At 30.5% G+C, this 22,130-nt stretch overlaps 3 protein-coding genes across 6 annotated transcripts; 2 read left to right on the top strand and 1 right to left on the bottom strand.

Moving 5' to 3' along the window:
• Positions 1-625: 625 nt before the first annotated feature.
• On the bottom strand, positions 626-6,341 carry LOC101263351 (RING-H2 finger protein ATL64). The gene is made up of 3 exons (XM_004229803.5): positions 2,893-6,341; positions 1,866-1,966; positions 626-1,475 (listed from the first exon to the last, which is right to left on the bottom strand). The coding sequence occupies exons 1-3, from the start codon at positions 3,049-3,051 to the stop codon at positions 1,187-1,189; spliced, it is 549 nt and encodes a 182-aa protein (XP_004229851.1). The 5' UTR covers positions 3,052-6,341; the 3' UTR covers positions 626-1,186.
• Positions 6,342-9,036: 2,695 nt separating this feature from the next.
• Positions 9,037-9,912, top strand: ERF-H18 (ethylene response factor H.18). Its single transcript, XM_004231125.3, has one exon. The coding sequence runs from the start codon at positions 9,037-9,039 to the stop codon at positions 9,910-9,912; it is 876 nt and encodes a 291-aa protein (XP_004231173.1).
• A 1,058-nt stretch (positions 9,913-10,970) lies between these two features.
• On the top strand, positions 10,971-15,846 carry LOC101263057 (serine/arginine-rich splicing factor RS41). Of its 4 annotated transcripts, none has more exons than XM_026031794.2 (7): positions 11,001-11,154; positions 13,082-13,204; positions 13,625-13,942; positions 14,072-14,184; positions 14,321-14,553; positions 15,151-15,414; positions 15,541-15,846. In XM_026031794.2, the coding sequence occupies exons 3-7, from the start codon at positions 13,843-13,845 to the stop codon at positions 15,575-15,577; spliced, it is 747 nt and encodes a 248-aa protein (XP_025887579.1). In that variant the 5' UTR covers positions 11,001-11,154; positions 13,082-13,204; positions 13,625-13,842; the 3' UTR covers positions 15,578-15,846. The 4 variants fall into 4 exon arrangements, with proteins under 4 accessions (XP_004229850.1, XP_025887579.1, XP_010325955.1 ...); XM_010327660.2 differs by having other exon boundaries at positions 11,019-11,154; positions 14,318-14,553; XM_004229802.4 differs by lacking the exon at positions 13,625-13,942 and having other exon boundaries at positions 10,971-11,154.
• Positions 15,847-22,130: the final 6,284 nt, after the last annotated feature.

The raw sequence follows: 22,130 nt of genomic DNA, 5'->3' as shown, positions 1-22,130 counted from the left end.
AGTAGTAAATGGTATAATATGTGTTCTTCTTCCTTGTGAGTTTCAAAGAATCTGTGATAATTCGAAGTTAGCCATCTAATTGTCCAACAAGTTTCTAATAAATAGTAGTAGTGATACTTTGATCCACTTTCCCGTTTCAATGAGGTCTGACTTAAATGATTAGATACACAAAATCCAAGTTAAAATTTATTCACCATAGATGCATGACTTGTATTTGCATAATCCGTTGACATGGTAAATGCAAATAATTTGGTATAAACAGATGCATGACTTGTATTTGCATAATCCGTTGACCATGGTAAATGCAAATAATTTGGTATAAACGCTAGACGAGAGTAAGTTTTTATCCAAAATTATTCGATCTTTATTGGATGTAGAAACAATATCCTCACACAGTAGTAGGTGTAGTTAGTAATGATATAATCCATGTAATATGAGGTGTAGTGGATCCAAGTAAAGAAATTAAGAGATGATCCAAAGAATATAAACTACATTTTGAAAAGCAAAATTCAGTCTTTATAGGCATATGATCTTCTGGATCAGCTGTTAGAAAAAAGCTAGAAAACCCAACATTTTATGGTTTCATCATATTCTTGATATTGCATATCAGAAGCCAGAACTGCTGTGAGGTAAAAACTTATAAGCATAGCTTGACTGTCAATTACTAAAAGTGGTGTATGGAGGCTCATATTCTTACAGAATATATGACCATCAAATGAGCCAATTCTAGAGCATTTCAATAAGACTATAGTTCGTCGTCTACTTTGGTAATGTCTATGAAGAAAAACGTAGACTCCAAACTCCTTCTTTACAGTGATATTACAGAAGATTTGACATTGTACAACATGATATAAGATGCACTGTGTTTTGATAGGTTAACCAGTATACCACAAACTTGGTCCAAAATCTCTGAATTGCTAAAAGAGTGCAACTAGAACTTCTAACCGGTTATATGTAACATTCATCTACAGAAGTTTCTGTGTCCTTCCTCTGTGTCTTCAGATTCTCCTTGTTCAGAATCAGTCCCATTTGTCAGTCTCCAATAAGATAGGTCTGATACAAGGAAACATCTGAATGCAAACAGAAGGCATAATTTCTTATGTACCTCTATATTTGCCTTTCATCATGACCTTGCTTCTGCTTCCCGAGAGACCTCAGGTTCAGGATTAATTGAAATAGAAACTGCTTAATTGCTGTTACTTACAGTACCTTGTGATCGCTCAGCAGTACGTAGAAACCACTGCCTTGAATGCTCCAATGAAATTTCAGAACTATCAGAGTTCTGATCCCTGCCAAGCATTGCAGGGCGCCTTTGTTTGTTTTCAATAGATTCCTGTACCGAAAGACGACAAACTGGACAGGTAGACTGTTTTCTTAGCCATATATCAATGCATGAAAGATGGAAACTATGGCCACATTTGGGCATGATTCTCAGAACTTCGTTCTCCTGGTACTCCGATAAACATATACTGCACCTGAAATTCAAATTGCATGACCTCATCAGTGGACAAACTTTTCAAACTTAGTCAGAGAACACTTTAATCAGTTTTAGAGAAAAGACCAGGCTGGAAGACGAGAGAAAATAGCAGCCTGGACGGTAGAATGAGTTATTATAACCTCAATGAACAATCAGACCTATGGTTTCACCCAATCCCCTGTATGAAAGTTCAACATAGACAAGAGGGAACCCAATAAAACAAGACAGGGTGCATTTTTTCATCCCAATATGGTTATACCTATTTCTGCTAGCTTAGATAAATAGTAGATCAGAATATTCATCACATTTATCTCTCCAAATGCATAGTTAATTGCCAAATATTTCATGTAGCACATAGCTCAAACAATGTGTATGGTGCTACACTTACTGCGTATCTTCTTCTGAGGAGGTGAAAGCCTCACTGTGAAATTTCATGGTCGGAATTGCAGCAACCATAACTGAGTCAAGCCCATTAATTCGATGCTCTGGCTGCCAGAATAGGTTTACATTAGTGAATCTGTCAGGAAATTCTAGGAATTACAACTTAAATCACAATTCATACACTTAACAGCTTAGAAGAGATATATCATAAATTCCAGGGAAGCAATATACGGAAAGAAACAAATGCCAGTAGGAAAAAGTTATTAACAGACCAGCATCCGCAAAATACCATCTTGAAACTAATAGCTTGTTTGTCCAAGCTTCTAAACTCAGCTTATTTTGGAAAGTGCTTTTTCTAAAACTGCTTTTCAAAAAGTAATTTTGGTGAGAAACAAGTTGAGTTTGACCAATATATTTAAAAAGCACTTTGAGCATCAATTAGTATTTGACAAGTTTTTCCCTAGAAGCTAGTACTTTGTGGAGCTTCGACTAAAACAACTTATGCTACTCCCCACATTCATTTTCTCCCAAAAACTTCTCCAAACTGGTTATAACTTTTCATGATAACTAAGCACAAGCAACGACTTAATTCGGAATGCAACCAAAGAACTAAATTCTGAAAGCAGAAACATGCAATCTTGATAAGCACTCTTACAAAATACAGACCCTCCACATTGACTAATCAGTCTTGATTTTTAGTGATTTTGAGCAGCTCCCTTTACTCAGAATAGGATAGTCAGTGATACTATAATCATATTTTTCCACCTTCTGTTTCCATGATCACAAAATTTATTTATTTTTTTGGTAAATCTTCGTGAAAACCAGCAAGTCAATCTAGAACAAAGTTTAAAACATCAAATCCTAAATCATTCTACACAAAACCAAAACAGAATAAACAAATGGACTAAGTACTAAACAGTTGTAGCTCTAACACAATTATCTACAAAATCAGAAAAATCTTCTTGAATGAATCAACAACTTTGATAAACATTGACTAGGAACTAAGAATAAATAGTAATTTAAGCAAAACCTACCTGTTCAAGATCAATCCCTGATTCAATTTCAAACATTTGCCTTGATTGCCTCCTGCTTATCCTACCACAAATCAGTCTAGTACAGACAAACACAATAAAAGTTGCACTCATCCCAAAACCAATTATTGTGGTTATCAGATTCATGCCAGACCCAAACATCCCAACCCCACTTTACTTCTTCCTCTTCAACTAATTTTCCTTTCCCCAATACAACTAATTATCAATTCAAGAATGAGGGTAGAAGAAAAATGAAGAACATCTAGTCAAAGAAAGAGCCAAAATGAAAAGTAAAAAAGATTATATTTTTACAAAGACCAATTATTTGAATAGATCCACCTGAAAAAAACAAAGAAAAAAGCAATAGAGATGGTCACTTAACAACTAACGAAAGGAGTACAAATACCAACATCCAGAATGAGATTCACCTTAAAAATTCAAGTTTTTTTTTTCCAAATAACAAAAAGATACATTTTTTTTGAATAAAAAAAATCCCATCTCACATTGAATCCTAATCTCTTTGGGTGGACTCTAAGTTAAAAGAATTAAGACCAAGAATAGGGCCATAATGGATAGTGTGGATGAGAGAAGATGTGTAGACTCTTTCTGTTCCTTTGGCCTTGCTTCTTTGGACTTATATATCAGTGGGATCCACTCCAGTTACCCCCACCCCCCTCACCATGGTTTATTGATATTCAAAAATATTTCAATTTATTTGATTTATTTTGATTCGATAAAACAAAAAAATTAAATATATTAAACATGTTAAAATGTTTTTTAATCTTAAAATTTTAAATATATGAAGTAAAAAGTTAAAACTGAAATGATCATTAAGTCAAACAAATTGAAACGGATAGACAGAGACGATAAGGAAGATTTTGAGAGGCCTAAAAGGGTATAAACTTTTTGAGAAATGATGGAAATGAAAGTAGTGAATCAGTGTATAAAAAAGAAAGTGGATTCTTAAAGATTCTGAATTGTCTAGGTGATTTGTTGTGTGCTTCTTCTTTCAACCTTTTTTTGCTTAAATGGGTGCTAAGTGTTTTACTAATTTTGGATAATGCTTTCTCTTTTTTATATATATGTCACTCTTTGTACCATTAACTTTATTTAGGCAAATCTAGTGGGAAATTTCTCCACTTATGTTTACTCATTCTGAAAGTGTTATTGTGGGCCAGATTTCAATATCTAAATTGGGTTGGGCTCATAACAAGAAAGAAGAATGTTCATTCATTTATGGTCTTGCTCACTGTGACTTTTCTACTACCTTGTCTGCTGAAATAAGTCTTAGTTACTTCAACTAATGAATCTTATTATGCGATTACCTTTTTTTAAGTCAATCTTTAATCTTAAGAAATGTTTGAAACAATCTTTCTGAAAAAATAAATTTATAGAAAAATAAAGTTTAAATATTGAATCTATTTATATTACTCGGATTCATGCCTATATACTAGTGCACATAAAATTTAAACTTTTTGTACTACTTTTTAGTCACATAATAACACAACTTTGTCATACTCATTTGTATATATTATTTTGAAGAAAGGATGATTGCATCAGCTATCTTGATAAGTCTTCAATGATTACAATATATTAGTCAAGGTTGTAATTTTTAAATTAACTACCTTTTCACTAATTATATCCATTTTTGGAAAAATTAGATGAATTAGTACATTTTTAATAAATTATTATTATTTTTAATGATATTTTTTTATTTATTATCATTTTATAGCAATAATATATTAAATTTGTAATATGAATTAAAAGTGAATTGTGTATGCATTATATATGAATTATAATTACTTTTTTGAAATATATTATATTTGTTTGATAAAAATTTGACACATTGTATGATAAATGTATAAAAATGTGTGATGTAAATTATTCTTTGTAATATGTATTAAACTTGTATTGTAAATAAATTAAAAATAATTAAATAAAAAAATATTATTACTACAAATAATAAATATTTTTTTATTATAATATATTTACGTAAATTTTCTTCTCTTTTTGTTGGAATATTTAAATTGTCTACACAACGGAGAAGCTGACCAACATTCAACTAGGTGAGATTGTGCTGCTACTTTTGGTGATAATTCACCATTCAAAATTATTAGCAAAAACATACTGTAACTATAATAATATTGAACGCCCTTACAAGATAGTAATAAATATTTAAAGGTACATCGAAAAAGTTAGCTCGATAAATTAATTTCATATGCTACAAAGTTCCAGACCTCCTTCTGAACTATGGTATCAACCTTTCATTAATGGATACAATATATTGGTCAAACTTATAATTTTCAAATATAATTAACTACATGTATTTTTCACTAAATTTTCTTTTAGCTGATGACAAATTAATTATAATGGTATCGGCTCTATTAATTTTCTTATTCCATTTTTGTCCCGCTTTCCTTATTTAGTTTGTTTAAAGAAATGTCTCTTTTTTAAAAAAAACAAACTTTTTAATTTTAATTTTTCAGATAATAAAATTCTACATTTAAGAGTATAATCTTTAAAAATCTTTTATATTTTTTTCAAATTTCATGTCGAATTAAAACTACACAAACAAGAAGAATTATTTAATTTTGTATGTTCTTATAAAGTACTTTTTCCGTTTTATAAGAATATCCTGATTTTACTTGGTAAGGAGTTTAAGAATATAAAGAAGACTTTTAAATTTTGTGTTTCTAAATTACAGTTAGGTCAAATGTATAAAATTGTTCTTTGAGATTGTGGTCTTAAACATGTTATGTGGGAAACTTAAATTAAACTGTTACCAAAAAAAGAAAAAGGTCATTCTTTTTTTAAACAGATTAAAAAAAAAGATCATTCTTTTTTAAATTGTTTGACTTATTTCTTTTTTATTTGTCATGTTACATAATTCAAAAATTAATTTGATTAATTTTTAAATCAAATTTGATTATATTAATTTGATATTTAATTAAAAAAATAAATATTTAAAAATTATATAAAAATACTATAAATTAATTCTTTTTTTTATCAATATAAAATTAGTCAAAAATTTTATATTTTAACTCTAAAAGAAAAATAATGGCAATTAAAAATATAAAGCTATGTATTTTATATCAGTTGGACTTTCCTCGTGGACGTCGTCACATATATACAAAAATTTAATATTCTTGTTGAAGTTTGTCTCACCATCTTTACAATATGATATAATCATATTTATCAAATATCGATCCATGCATCACAATTAGTCCACAAGGAATGGGTACATGTCAACTTGTATTTCATCTTATTTTTTTAAAAAAGTATCATTTTTTCAATGTAAATTTATTGAATATGTTATATGGTGTTCATAAAAAAAATATTTTCATCCTTTAATCACCAATATATATTAAATTGTGATGATGATGATTAAATTAAGTTCTGCGTAGCTAATATACCTTCGTGAAGTGACACACTTTAATTCCTTCTGTGATCAAGAAAAACAATAATGCAAACGGATCATTGATAATTGATAAGTTCAACTCTTCAAATAAGTCCAATGCTTGCCTTTTCATCTAATTGCAGCTTTAAGTGGTGGTCTCCACACATGAATATATCTATATTAATTAAATTTAATGATGGAATAGCCAACAAAAGCAAGTTGATTTTAAGCTTTGGTTAATTATGGCAAACCTTATGTACTAGATCCCAATTACAATGATTGAGGAACTAATTAATGATGTTAGATGATAGAGCGGCTAATTAAGTCTTATTATAATTAGCTTGTGATATTATCAAAGTGAACGTTGGAAAGACTAGTATGTGCTACAGGTATAGTAAAAATAAATGTTTAAAATTAATTGTCAATTTAAATAATTAAGAAATAATTAGTCAATTTTTTCCAAATTTACCCTTAATGATAGCGTAGTTCAATTGAAAAGTTAGGTAGACTTTTGATAATCTTGGTATAGTAGGGTTATATTAGTCAAATTACATCTTGTGTTAAATTTTCCTTAAGAGGTATGCATGACCTTAACATGACAAACAATTATAGACGGAGGGAATAGTTATATAAATATGTACGATTTATTTATGTTAATTAGAAGTTTTTTTCCTTTATTCGGAAGCATGTGTTCATTCAAACGTCTTTATGTAAATTAAGTAGGACCGAGAGTAATAAAATTGAATCGGTACTATTAGTGCATTTTAAATTGATTTCAGTAGATATTTATGTCTTTTACTTTTGGAAGTGCACAATTAACACATTTAAACTTAAATAAAGTTTAAAAAGTAGACACACATATTCTACACGACAATTTGCATGAAATGCATTCGAGATGACTTATATTATATCATATAGAACATTTGTATAATTATTCAACTTTAAATAAATTTAAATGTCTATACGTACCAGCAAAGACTACGTGGAATAATATGTAGTATTCCGTTAATTCCTATTTCCTCCAACACTTTGATGGACGGCCTCATAAATAATCTTCATGTAGAGTCCTCTCAATAATGTGGAGTACTGATATGAAATTGAAGGAATCAATGGTTGAATGAGACAAAAATCATTAGTCACTAAATACCCCATATATACATCTACTATATAATTAATGTAACTTAATTCATAACCCAAAGTTATAATATTAATACATACTTATACTTAATTAATCCATGAAGGAATAGGAATTTTTCTGATAAAAAGAGGAAAAAAGGACAAAAGAAAAAAGACAGAAAGATGAGGACTTTAGAGGGCCCTTCACTAATCAATATAATTGGTGCTACCAAATCCAACGTTCCAAAAACGTTTTCTCCACTCAAAATCCCTTCACTAATTTGTCTTCTTTTATGTTGGTAAAAAAAAAATTGTATTTATCCCTGTCAGTAATACGACGCAAGAATTTATATTTTATGGATTCATAATTCTAAAATAATTATATCATGCGTTAGTAACTGAATCTTAACTTTAATTTTAACTCAAACACAAGACTTGGACAAAGTCTACTAGGTTCGATCGAACTGATAGGTAACTTTTTTAGCTCTACTCTAATCCCCACCAAATATTTACACATGATTGAATTCCAAAAACATTGCCTGCCTTTAATTAGTTTTATGTTCTATTTATATGTGGAAATCTAAAGATTCAGCCACCTAATGTTTTCAGAATGCTATAAATTCAAACAAGATCAGGTGTTACTAATTAAAGAAACCTATAGAAAGAAGACAACATAAAGTTAAATTATAATATTTCAGTTCAAATGAGAAGCAAGTTGATTCATTACCATTTCCATTATTTCCCTAGTTTTCCCTACATCCTTGCCTCTTAAGGTTAATTAATTAAATAGTTTAATAGCACGTCAAGTTGGTGTTTTGTACATATCAATTCACCCTTGTTTCTACATGGATGATTAATGTATTTATTTATGAGTTCAATATGCACGTCTTTGCATGTCAAGCCAAGACATTTTATTCATTCTTCCAAGTATACTACATGTATAATGCAAATGATTGATCACTAAAACTAATAGCAAAACAACAAACGAATAATTGAGAGGCGGGGTATATGCTTTAGCTTTCGGGCCCTCAATTGACCTCTTTTAAAAATTAATTAGGATTAAGCACTTTGGATTGCTTCCTATTTCCTACCGGCACATGATAATTCTGTCTATCAAAATTTAGGCAGATGAAAATAAAATTACATACGTTCTTTCATATCTATTCAAATTTAAACCTTCATCTTGTTCCACTTATTAATTGACGCTTAGATCACCCCTAGGGAAGAATTAGGGCGCACAAGATTGTTAATATTATTTCATGTTATACTCCATTTGTTTTATATTAGTTGATCATCTCACTAAAAATAGTTAGTTGATCATTTTACTAAACCAAGAAAGCATTGATTAAATTCTCTTTTAAAAGTGGAAAATGATCAACTAATATGAGATGGAGAGCATATACAATAGATATTAAAGTACCTTATTTATAGTTCTATTAAATTTTGAATTCTTTGAGTAAAAAATCATGACTCAGACCCCGTTAACAACACTTGCTCAGCCTCAATGTCTCAATAGTTCTTTAAAGCGCCCTTATTTATAGTGCAAGATTGGCAACACTACACCTTATATTACAATACTTTCTTCTCTTGTCAACTATAGTAGTAGTACTATTTTGTAACTTCCCCTTTAATTAATGGCTACAGATTTAGAAAACACGAAAACCACCATCACAACCAACACCAACACCACGAATTCATCATCAACAGAAGCAAAGAAATCATCAATAACAAGAAAATTTGTAGGTGTAAGACAAAGACCCTCTGGAAGATGGGTTGCTGAGATAAAAGACTCGTCTCAACGTGTGAGATTATGGCTAGGAACATACGATACTCCTGAAGAAGCTGCTCATGCCTATGATGAAGCTGCTCGAGCCCTAAGAGGCGAAAATGCACGGACCAATTTCGCTTCTACTACTCCAAATTCCGATATGGATCAATCGAATATATTGCATAGTAAAAATGGTCTTAGCTTTTCATCGATAAAAGCAAAATTAAGCAAGAATTTACAAAGCATCATGGCTAGAAATTCAGAAAATAAGTCATCATCGTCCAAGAGTATTACTAGAGTAAGTGATCATTTCACATTTGCTAGGATTTTCCACTTCAAGAATAATTATGATCAACCATACCAAAATCATCGTCATGTGGACATGAATAAAGTTGTGCAACCAAGTATTAGAGTACTTCCACATGACGTAACCGATAACAATAACAATAATGATTCGTCTTGGGAAAATTCATCAAGTGTGTCTGATTGTAGTAGTGAATGGGCTGCTTTTAGGCAACTTGGGCTGGATTGTGATAATTATGGATCAGATGGAAGTGAGTATTTTGTTGGATCAGATCCTTTAATGGCTGGGTGGATGAGCAGCCCAGATATTATGAGTAGCACTAGTACTAATGAAGGATCATCAAGAAGCAAAAGGTTTAAGGTTTCTTCTTCTGTTGTGGTTCCTCCTACTTTTACTGAATCTCCATTACATGATGCTCAAAATTATGTACCATTTTAATTATTGTAATTTTATTTTTAATTAATCCAAAGTTGGATTTTTAGGAGATACTAAGCTTCCTTTCCTAAGGGAAAGAGAGCCAAAAAATTATTAATTTTTATTTTTATGTCCGTGTGAATGTAATCGTTGAAAATAAACTTGTATATTAATAAAGGAAGAAATTAGAAAAATGGAACTCGACGAATAAGCTTATCAAAAGAACATACTTGGAGATTACACACGTATGTTCCAAAAACATCAATACTGTTAAAAGTCTCGAGAGTACGACGTTTTCTATCAAACACGATTTCAGACACAAAATTTAAATTTGAGATTTCTAATTAAGAATAAAGAAATACTTAACACTGCGTCACAATTTTAATGTTAATATATGACGGAACTGTGATTATGATTTGCATTTGAACACTAATATTAAATCGATTTTGATGTGGAATATTGCAAATGGAATGGCGGCCTTCGCAACATTTCTAAATTTTAGTAGAGATAAATATTAAACATGTATTATTAATCACGATATAAATAAATCAAAAAATTAATGCTCAAAGTGCAGGCCCTTAATATTATTATAATACACTAATTAAGGAAAATGACTTAGATAGTAAAGTTAAAAATATTGTATTTGGCTCTTTTCATAAACTTTGGAAGGTTGGATAGTGATATATGCGATTCCTTAAGAGCATTTAGTTTGTCAGAATTGCAGAAGTGATTAGTCTTAATTAATTAAATGTTCAACCTTCTTCTAATCAAACACAATGTACCGTTTAAGTCTCTAAATAATTTACATATATATCGAGCATTTACATCAAATCAATAAATGTATGATACATATTATCTAATAAAAATCTAATTTGAATACTTTCCTCCTTCGATTTACAATTATACCACACTTAGTGCTATGCATTGGTAATTTTGAAGAAAAATAACAATAAGAAAGACCAGGAAAAACAAAGAAGAAAAATAAGAATAAGATTAAGATGGAAGAAAACTGTTCGTAGTTTATTTACTTTATATTACTAGTGCTTAAGATTTAAATACTCTGCAAAAAGTAGCTACCTTTTAAATAAGTGCCTTAAAAATCAAATCAAAATGGCCCATGATGGAGCCCCCCACCCCAAAAGAAGAGAGAGCAATAGTTCAAAGATCAAACGGCGTCGTCTTTGCGTCTCTCCTCCCAAATTGATCTAATATCTTGTCGTCATCTTCTGGGTTTCATCGATTTGGCTGTGGAAAAAAGCTTCAAAGGTACGTTTTTTCTATTTATCTTCTCTATATACTGGAAATTTGCAGAGGAATTTTGTTAGAGCTTTTTGCTTTTTAGTTTCTCCTTATTTTTATCGATCTTCAGATTATTTTTATTATTTTGCCCAAAATTGAGAAGTAAAGGTTGCATTTTCAGATAAATTTCCTTTTTCTCTTCATGTAAATCAAAAGATCCGTTACATTTTACACTGTTTATAAATTTATACATTTACATTTTTTTGAACGACTGTTAACTGGTAAGCATGTTTGGTGATTTTTCCGTTTTTGTTAACAAGATGAGTAATAGCTTGTTAGTTTCATGAGGAAAAAAATGATGGATTGATTTTTTTCTCAAAACTGATCCTTTTTGAATTAAAGTAAAAAAAAAAAGCTCTTTTTTGGATACTAAAAGAATACATAAAAAGAATAAGCAAAATTAGATAGAGCAAGCAACTACAGAAGAAAAAAAAAGAGATGCCGAGTTGGATCAACTTGGAATGGGAATTAGTAGTTTGAAAATTTGGGAACTGCATTGTGGGTGCATAGAATTGAAAAAGAGAAGCTGTGAGAATTTGCTGAATTTTGTGCTGTATGAATAAACAGTTTATTTCAGCCCATTCTGAAAATAAAGAGGAAAAAAGATCCTTTTGACCTGATTTGGATTCTATAACCTAATATAGTTAAAATATTTGTTCTAGGTATTGATATGAATGGTTGTCAATATTCAAGAAAGACATCAAACCATTTTTGCTGGTAGTCTTTAGAAGTTCATTATTTTCCCTATGGACATTTTCTCTTTACCATTAGCCCATCAACTATTTAAAAAGTCTAAATAACAATTTTGGCCAACTTCTCAAGTTCAAAAGAAGTTTAAGTAGAGAACGTTCTAAATAAACCACATTTTCCCAAAGTATCTTCTGAAGAGACGTAAATTATTTTTTCAAAGAGTTCATATATTGGAATTAGCTATATTCTTCTTGCTCAGTAGATGTGTTTGCATGTTGAATTTTTTCTTTGATTCTTCGGGGTGGCCCAGTGGTTTGGTCTTGGGACTTCCATGCTGGAGATCTCAAGTTCGAAACCCCTTGCCAGCAAAAGCAAGGGGTTTGCCTTTTGGGTCAAGCTTGTCACACCAGGCTTGCCTGGTGTGGTTACCTCTCCTGTGTGGTTTGCGAACTATTGCATAGGAGCGGGCTTTTACCCTGCGCGCACCCAAAGGGTAGCGGCTGCGGGTTTCCCTTGACATCAAAAAAAAAAAGGAAAGACACTAGGTGATTTCTTCTAATTTGCTTAAGCCTTGTACTTGTGGGACATAGCAGGCCCGCTCAAGAGATAATAAGAATAGTTGAATTGCGCTCAAGCAGGCCTGGACATCATTGTCATTAAAAAACTAAGAGCAATTATGTTTGTTCTTAGAAACAAATTTCGTTTTAGGGATGCAATAGAATTTCTGGAACAAGAAACAATTTAAAGACAGGCAAGAAAAAAGATGCGAGATATTCTGAAAATTATAGAATTTTAAGTGCCTTGAGCTTTGGTTAAATTCCTTTGTGAAAATGTGAGTTCAATAACAGCATCAGTCATACTAATGAAATATAATTGTATAAACTTGAAGGTGGTAGTGTTTAATATTTTGATAGTCTGAAGAATGATCCAGTCTCTATGCAATACTTAAGACTGACATTAGTCATATTAGCTTTATTGAGTTGACCTATGTTGAATTGGTGAATGCATGACCTTTTTGTGTTCGTCTCTAGAAAGGGATAAGGAAAGACAACATGTATAATGTCACAAATTGCTGATATATCAAAAAAGTAGAAGATCTCATCTTCTTTTCCAATCTTGAATTTTCATGTTAAAGGAATTATGTTTGGCAATCCACATATCTCTTGCCATGAATGGTTTTCTTACACTATCTCTTTCACTGAAGGGGGAAAAGTACACAACATGAGGGCCATATTTTGTGGCAATCTGGAGTTTGACGCTCGCCAGTCAGATGTGGAGCGGCTTTTCAGAAGATATGGGAAGGTTGATAGGGTGGATATGAAATCTGGTATACTTTCTTTTTCTTGACCTTAAGTTGTTTCTGGTTATTTTTTGAAAGGAAGCAATCTCTTAGAATAGAAGCCTATAGGGTCAAATTAAACTGTGTGTTTACATTTATTTCCAGCATGCCTATTATGTTTGTTGAAGGACTAGACCATGATTATGTGGAGAAGTTCTTGGCAAATTAAAATGAACATGTTCTGTTTTAATTGTTTCTCCATGTACGTGTATGTTGTTTTCCCATGGAAATTCAAGTTTTTGGTATTTGTTCCGATAGATGGCTTTATGTTTACTGAATCGTATCCTCATAAAAGCTAGATGTTATTTTCTTTCTGATTGTTCAGAATGTTCTCTCTAAATTGTTTTATCCGGAAAAAAAGCAAGTTATTGTGTTGAACTCCCAATCTCAATAATTTCTTTGGCGCAGGCAGGATACTTGGAAATTCCTAGATCTTCCTGGATGAAGGGTTCTCCGCCTTTCTTTTTTTGGCTTGTGCCCAAGATACATACTCTTATGTTTATCTAAAAGAACCAATATGATCTGCCATGGTTCTACCATCGTACAATTTACTGAGACCATTGCCTTTGCATTCCTCATGACCTTTGCTCAGTCCTCGATATCCAACATGTTTCAACATAGATAGCATGACCATCTCGGATCCAGTGGCAGCTGTTGAGTTCCTTCATACAGATTTTTCTTTCCCCTTCCCCCCTTCCCCCCTCATTCGTGGGGGGGTTTTGGGTGGTAAGTTTGATCTAGTTGCATTCTGTAGTGTGCTGATGTTTATTTGCAGGAGGCATCTGAACTGACCTTTTTGTTTGAAAAATTTAATTGAATTCTTTTGGTTTGATTTCATGGCACTTGGTTTTGTAGGATTTGCTTTCATTTATATGGAGGACGAGCGAGATGCTGATGATGCAATTAGAAGGCTTGACAGGATAGAGTTTGGTAAAAAGGGACGCAGGCTTCGTGTAGAATGGACTAAGGTATGATGTTGAATCGTGAAGTTGCAGCACCATGACCGATAATATATACGGCATCAGTTTGGTGTAAAAATTCCCCATTTTTTTTGTGTTTTAACTTATATGCAGAACTGAACTGACTAAGTTGATGTTCTAGCAGGATCGTGGTAGTAGGAGGCCTGAAATTTCCAGAAAACCTGCTGCGAATACTAGACCTTCAAAGACTTTATTTGTCATCAATTTTGATCCAGTTCATACTCAGACAAGGGACATAGAGAAGTATTTTGAACCATATGGTAGAATATCAAATGTTCGAATTAGAAAGAATTTCGCGTTTGTTCAGTATGAGTCAGTGGATGATGCTAGCAGAGCATTAGAAGCAACAAACATGAGGTTAGCAGTTTAGAAGATACTTTGATGAGTATTTTACTTTCTTGCTTGTAATTCATACATATCATTGTTACTGGAATATCTGATTACTCTTGCTAAGTGAGTACTCCATTTCACCTTATAAAAGATTATTAGCCTTTCTGAAATAGTCATGGAAATGACTTGAGTACAGACTGTAGGCACAAAATGTTGAAGGGTCATTTTCCTTCACCAGTTCATTGCTATGATGTTATTTATTTCTGGAGATTAATTGAAGGTGTTCCTTGATCAGTTCATTGCCCTCTTTCTTCTCACCTTTTTTTTGTTCATCGGGTACTTGGATTTCCCCATCAGTACTAGTACCGGGTAACTTTATCCAAGTCTCAGACAAACATGAAAATCTCTTTTAAGTTTTGCCTTATTGAAGATCTACATTCTGATCTCTCCTGCACTCCCACTTCATGTACTATTGGAAACACCCTTGGTTAACACCAAAAAAATGCCATTACAGTATTTCTCTCTTTCGTGGCTGCTGCAATTCTACATTATTATTCCTTTCAAATAACTCAAATTGTATACTCTTACTTCTACTCATGTGAGATTTTTGATTAAATTTGGCAGCAAGTTCATGGATCGAGTTATTTCTGTGGAATTTGCAATTCGAGACGATGATGACAGGAGAAATGGTCGCAGTCCTGACAGGAGAGGCCGTGACATGTCGCCTGACAGAAGAGGTTATGATCGTCGGCGTTCCCCTAGCCCATATAGAAGGGATAGGGGTAGTCCTGACTATGGACGTGGAGCACCTCTAAACTCAAGGCCTCAGACCAGGAGAAGTCCTGAGTATGGTCGAGCAGAAAGTCCCGTCAATGAGAGATATCACAGGTCCCTTCACAATCTTTTTTTTTTTTAATCCTTGTCTCACCCCCACCCTGGGGTGGGTTATTCAAACTGTATCCATGTCCAAACTTTTCATGTATACTAATTTTATTATGATCTTTACCAATGCAGTCGTTCACCACCTCCGCGTGAGAGGTCTCGATCTTGAGAGGAAACTTCCAACCAAAGATTTGATAAGAAAGAAACACCTTCCAATTCAAGAAAGAAGCATCACTTGTTTATGCTGTCTGTAGGTCTCATCGTCGTCTGGAATTTTGAGCTCTAACTTTGGGTAGTCAACCTGCAGATTTTTACTATGTTGTACCATTTTGTACTTTAGTTTGAACTTCATTTCCATTGGGTGAGTATGTTGGTGTACACTAGTATTTAAAATACTACTCATTGTTGCTTTAGCTGAAAAGGAGAATGTTCTTAGAAGCTCCTTGATTCTATTTTCTCTGCTCTTTAGGCTATGTGCTGATTGTGAATGTCGTCGTTTTGTGATTCGGCACGCACGAGTCTCACATGGAGGAAGTTACAGTAGGTTGACAGTCCTCCGGAGTCTTTTTCGCAGTTAAAGTTATTTCGGAATTATAATCCTGAATCGTGGGACTAATTTATCCTATTTAGAAGGTGAGATAGAATAATATCAAAGTCAGGTAGGATATCTAAGATTAAGATTGAGATTAAATTTATACACTATGTGATTGAAGGTATAAGATAAAATTATATCCTCATCAAAACTACCCGTAGAAGAATAAAGTGGAGGCAGTAATGAATTAGAGTGGATCAACTGTACGATGAATTGTGTTAATTCATTGCTCCGTACAAATTCATGTACACACTAATAAATAGAATATGGTGGTTAGATTTGACCAATTTGAGATAGTTGGTTGAGTATGCATGTAATGTGGTGGGGTTCAGATTTCATTGTTTGTTGGTTTGTGATTTAATGTAGTGGTTTCAATAGTTATTGATCGTTGATTCCAAATTCAAATAAAAAGACACATCATCTTTATCTATGGCATATAATTTATTTTATTTTAAAATGCACAAATTTAAAGACGTTTATTTATAAAATATTTTTTTTGGCAATTTGATAGTGTAGGAATTTTATCTTTTTTTGGGTTCCTTCTTCGGAGCTCATATTAGAGCTTCGATTAAATTCAAATCATTATAGGATCCATTTGAGGGTGGCGCTTCCAACAAGATCTTCTCCATATTCAAGACGCGAATTAGAAAGTTTTGATTAAGAATAAGATACTTCAACCAATGCATCACGATCCGTGTTGACGTATAAGAGATTATTTTGTTTGTAGTTTGTAGCATTAGCATTGAATAATGTGACCGACAAGAGACAGCGTTCCGTCGAGGTTACGTCAAAGCCAATTTCCCGCACGCTCCATCTATGCTTCCCCAATCTGTACCTTTCAATTTGAAAACTCCAGGCTTAATGTAGGTGCTACAAATGAAAAAATAAATAAAATATTTATGTTTTGACTAGAAATAAATGTTTTTTTTTTTAAAAAAAAAAAAAGAGGAGACTTTTGAAATCACATCTAAAATAAGCTATAGATATTTGTGTAACTATTTATCATCTTGTTAAAAGATAAATAGTCATTTAAAGTTAAATTTTTAGTACCAAATACATTTATGTTTCATTATTTTGCGATGGACTAAAAAAATGAACCAAATTAATTAAAATAAAAAAGATAATACATATTTAAAATTATCATTGATAATAATAAAAAAACCTTAATATCTAGATAATCACTTAAACTTGACATATATTATAATATAGATTCACAAATTTCATTAGTGACCATACAGATATTTGAACTTGGCTTAAGTGTTATCTTTTGAACACTTATGTACACAAGGCCAAGTGAGTAAAAACAAACTTGCTTCTAATATATATTAAAATTAGTTAGATTTTCATGTAATTATTTTTTTATATTTGAAAAAACTGATTGGAAAAATTTGAAAAACAAATTTGAATATGTATAGTGCATGTTCATGTCAGATAAGAAAGTGAGTGATGAAGAAATTATTCAAAAGTCATACAGTTGACCATATGGGGTTGGTCAACTGTATGACTAATATCATTTAAGTATTCCACTAATCAGATTAATCATGTAAGTTCATGGTTGCCTGTATTTTTGTAGCACATGATTTGGTTTATAATTTAATGATTGAGGAACTTTGTTTCCATCATTACTTCTCTTTTCAAAATTTGAACTTCATCATAAACAGATAGAGCAATAAAACAAATTATCATTTTTGTTTTTCAGATTATTATTGCACATGTTTTTGTAGTTGAAAAAGATCTACAATTGATCTAAGAAAGACCGAGCTAAAATATTTAGCGTTTGATCATATATTATCGTAAAAATATATATATGGAGAAAAAGTAAATTTTGTTTATAATTGCCCATGATATCACTTCAATTATTTGAAATTTTTAACGTCTGAGTTGTGTTTGTTTATAATTTTTTTAGTTAATATAGAATCTAATTAAATTTCCTTTGAAATAATATTTGAACGTGGAGTATAATATAATTGAGGTTATTTTATGAAAATAATTTTTTTTAAAAATAAATAAAAACTAATGAAAAAGTGAAAGTAATAACAAGGTTCTCGATATTTTTTGAATTTCAAGTAATCAAACATTCCTTCATGTGTTAATTTTTCTGTCACATGCTCTCACACACAGTCTAACATGCTAATTATAACAACAATAATATATTCAACATGATCTATCAATTGAAGTCTGAAGTAAAAATAATGACGATAGGTAAAAAGAGGAAAACTCGTGGCATAGAAAATAATAAAGATGCCCAAGTAAAAGTGTTAGTAAATGGAAAAATTATATGAAATAATAAATTATTAATTTAAATTAAATGTTGTAGCCATAATTTATTTTATTTGTAATTCACAGCAACGATTTCATTCTTTTATCATCTGAGTCGGTATGCAATTAGCCATTTCGATATATAATTAGTCATTTTATACATTTCGATATAAAATGTTTAAACTGTGTTTGTATTTGTATAAAACGAGAGAAAAGTGTATATACAAATACAAATATATAAATTTTCATCCTATACACACTTATAATTATACAAATACAGATCTTATTATACATTAATAAATGAATTTATACAAAACTGAACAGTTTGTATAAAATTAGATAAATCTAGCGAATTATATAAATCAAAAGCCCCATAAAAAACATAAAATTTGTTATAAAGCGCAATTATTCAAACTATATCTGTAACATACAAATATAGCTTTTATGTTTGATACATGTGAAAGATGCTCGTAGTAAAATATTTTTTGGGCCTTATACACTCATAACGAATCCTAGCAAACTGAGTCGGCCTATTAGTTAATTTTATGTTACGTCCTAATATCATCTATATAAACATCATTATGAGCATTGGAAGACATACTCTAAATCGAATAGAAAAAGGCTATGGTTAACCTTATGGAGTTGGGACTTCTCACGATTAGTGAGTTGCAATTGCTACAATCACACTTCCACAGAGTAAAAAATTGTGAGTTTCCTAACTAGCATATGACAACAAAGGGCCCGTTTGGATGAGCATAATAAAAGAAGCTTTAAAAAAGTACTTTTGAAAGTGCTAAAACTTATTTTTAAAATAAGCAGTTATACGTTTGGATAAAAGTGCTGAAGTTAAAAAAAAAGTTGTTGATGTGTTTGGCAAATAAGTGCTGATAAATAACTTTTTAAATCAAAATGTCTGAAATACCCTTAAAAGCTGTTAACATAATAAAAGTTAATTAATTTATATTTTACAGCCATAAATAATTATATTTTGCTATCATTCACATATTTCTTTCTCATCACAAATTATTTATAAGAGGAATATAAACTTATTATAGATTTTAAAGATATATAATTTGAAGAGATTAAAGAACGATTTAAGATTTTGTTTTAGTTTCATCCATAGGTAATAATAATTGTCTATCATTCACATATTTTTGTATTATCACAAATTATTATAAGAGGAATATAAATTTTTATTTAAGTTATATTGCAACTTATTTTACATTTTATTAATATATAATTTGAATAGATCACCTGAAAGATTTAAGATTTATTTTATTTTCATTCATTAGTAATAGTAATTGTCTATCATCCACATGTGAAAAGGGAAAAATAGAAGAAAGAAATGTTAGGGTTATGTGGGTAATTTGGAGATTGTATAAAAATATTAAGGGCAAAAAGGTAAAAATGTGGTCAACCTAAAACAAGTTATAAGCTGGAAAAAAAACACCCCTACCCCAGCTTTTAACTTTTGGCTTAAAATAAGTTTTTTTTAACTTAAAATAAGTTATTTTGAATATTGCCAAACTGCTAAATAAGTCAAAAATCAGCTTTTAAGTCAGTTTGACCAGCTTTTAAGCTGAGCCAAACAGGCTCAAAAAGAAACAACATTAGTGATAAATTGAGCTTCAAGAATAAGATAATAATAGAATAATAATAATGATACTAATAAGTAGGGGTGTATATGATCGGGTTGGTTTGGGTTTTTCAAATATTAAATCAAATTATTTGTGTCGGGTTTTTGAATTTATAAACCAAACCAAATCAATAAAATTCGAATTTTTCAACTTCGGGTTTTACCGCGTTTTTCGGATTTTCGAGTTCTTCGATAAAGTATTCATGAAAACATATAATTTACTTGTATTTCAAATATTTCTTTAATTCTATCAAAATGCAACTATCTAAGTTATTTATCAAGAAAATAACAAAAAAATATGATATAATTAATGATACTAAAATATCCAAAAATAATAAGAATAAAATCGCGTAAAACAAATGTTGCAAATTAACAAGTTATGATGAAATTGATCATACAAGTACTGAATCATGCTAAAATAAGTTAGTATTAATTACATGACTAAATATTAAAAGGAAATAAAATTAGAACATGTATTTTAATTGTATAAATCTATGTAAAACTAAAAAAATAAATATTCAATATTATTGTCATTCTTACTGTTGAATTGACTTTCTTTTTGCATTAGTATTAATTTGATTTTTATTTAAATTTTATTATAATTACTAACATGTATTCACTATAATCTTATTAGATCATTAAGAATTCTAACTTCCAAACATGAAATAATTATATTAAAAGATAAAAATTATGAAAAAGTATAAGAGATATTTAATTTTTTTTTTATCAAACTAAGTATTTTTATGTATAAAATAAAATATATAATGTTGGGTTGGTTTGGTCTCGAATTGATTTTTTTAGTTGAAACCAAACCAACCCAAATATAGTCGAATTTTTTTCCCAACATCAAACCAAGTCAAACTAAATCACTAATCGAATTTTTCTTCGATTTGACTCAATTTACAATTTGGTTTGGTTTTCGGTTCGATTTTGTACATCCCTACTAATAAGTATACAAGGAAGCAAAAAGAGTGCTCTAATCTACAACAATGCTCTCCGTACGAGAGAAAGAAATCACACGACTATCGATTAACCCTTTATAATTTACCTTGATCCTTAATTTTCATGCTTTTTATCCAATTCAAGATCATATCCTTAAAGAATTGATGATATGTCAAGTCATATCTAATCATTTTTCTTTAATTCTTCTTGGTCTAGACTTGCTTCTTATTAGACAAATCACTATCAACCGCATCCCTTTTCATTGGGACACATGCTTCTTCTTTTTATATGTCTAAATTATTTCAATCCCATATTTTATATATTATCTACCACTACAATTACTCTAACCTTGCACTGTATAACTTCGTTCTAATTATATTAGTTATAAAACTTTTACAATAAAGTTGGTGGATTTTTGAAGTGTTTAACTTTCTTATTTGTTTTGTATAACTAGCTAAATTTGGGCGAGTCATAATAGGTTAATACAATAATTGATAATCCAACACAAATTTGCTTGGTTAAAACGGGTTAGATAATTAATTATATAACGGGTCAAGATCCAATTCCCTATTCAATTTTTAATAAACTTAATTATTTTATTATTCTTTCAAATTATTTTATTACCCAATAAAATTACTTTTTCCTTATTATTGTTGAACCTATCAAATTGGAAAAAAAGTTTTTAGAGGAAGAGAATATATTATTTTGGTACATGTCATTCTTGAAATTGATGTATCTAGAAATTGTATTGTCCTCTATTTGGAAATGGGATTGGGAATTTTGAAATTTGCATAAATTTGAATTTGGATTGACCATCTTATATGTTTTTTGACTGAAAAAACTTACATTGATTTTTTATTTTGGCCTCAAGTATAAATAAACACATCAAAACTGTTTAATTTTAATAAGGTAGGTGAGCTACTTATATTTATTTCTTTATTTATATTTATATTACACATCTTTTATTTTATAAAATTTTTCAATTCTTTGAATTATTTTATTTTATCATATAACATTGTCTTCAAACTGTTGTAATTCTAACCTTATTTAATGTGAACTTTTTAATTATTATTTGTATTTTAAATCTTCAAAAACTGATATTGGAGTCTATTTATGGTGGATTTTCTTTTTTATTTTTTCTCTAATTATTGGATGACAAAATTAAATTCCATTTTCCATAAAAGGTACCACTTTTTTTAAATATACAAAAGTGTCACTTTGCAGTACAGTGCCAGCTTACACGTTCACCCACCACCATAAAAAGCAAATATATTTCTCATGGGTCCCACCTGA

This window comes from Solanum lycopersicum, chromosome 1 (genome assembly GCF_036512215.1).
Source record: "Solanum lycopersicum chromosome 1, SLM_r2.1".
Classification (NCBI taxonomy): Eukaryota; Viridiplantae; Streptophyta; class Magnoliopsida; order Solanales; family Solanaceae; genus Solanum; species Solanum lycopersicum.
This window is presented reverse-complemented; position numbering and strand designations above follow the sequence as displayed.

Excerpts from the sequence above, each read along its gene's own strand:
- ERF-H18 (XM_004231125.3), top strand. The coding sequence starts at position 9,037 with ATGGCTACAGATTTAGAAAACACGAAAACCACCATCACAACCAACACC.
- LOC101263351 (XM_004229803.5), bottom strand. The coding sequence starts at position 3,051 with ATGTTTGGGTCTGGCATGAATCTGATAACCACAATAATTGGTTTTGGG. Across the intron at positions 1,967-2,892 it reads CAGGGATTGATCTTGAACAG|CCAGAGCATCGAATTAATGG; the intron begins GTAGGTTTTGCT and ends CTATTCTGGCAG. Across the intron at positions 1,476-1,865 it reads TCCTCAGAAGAAGATACGCA|GTGCAGTATATGTTTATCGG; the intron begins GTAAGTGTAGCA and ends TTTGAATTTCAG.
- LOC101263057 (XM_010327653.4), top strand. The coding sequence starts at position 13,099 with ATGAGGGCCATATTTTGTGGCAATCTGGAGTTTGACGCTCGCCAGTCA. Across the intron at positions 13,205-14,071 it reads TAGGGTGGATATGAAATCTG|GATTTGCTTTCATTTATATG; the intron begins GTATACTTTCTT and ends TTGGTTTTGTAG. Across the intron at positions 14,185-14,317 it reads TTCGTGTAGAATGGACTAAG|CAGGATCGTGGTAGTAGGAG; the intron begins GTATGATGTTGA and ends TTGATGTTCTAG.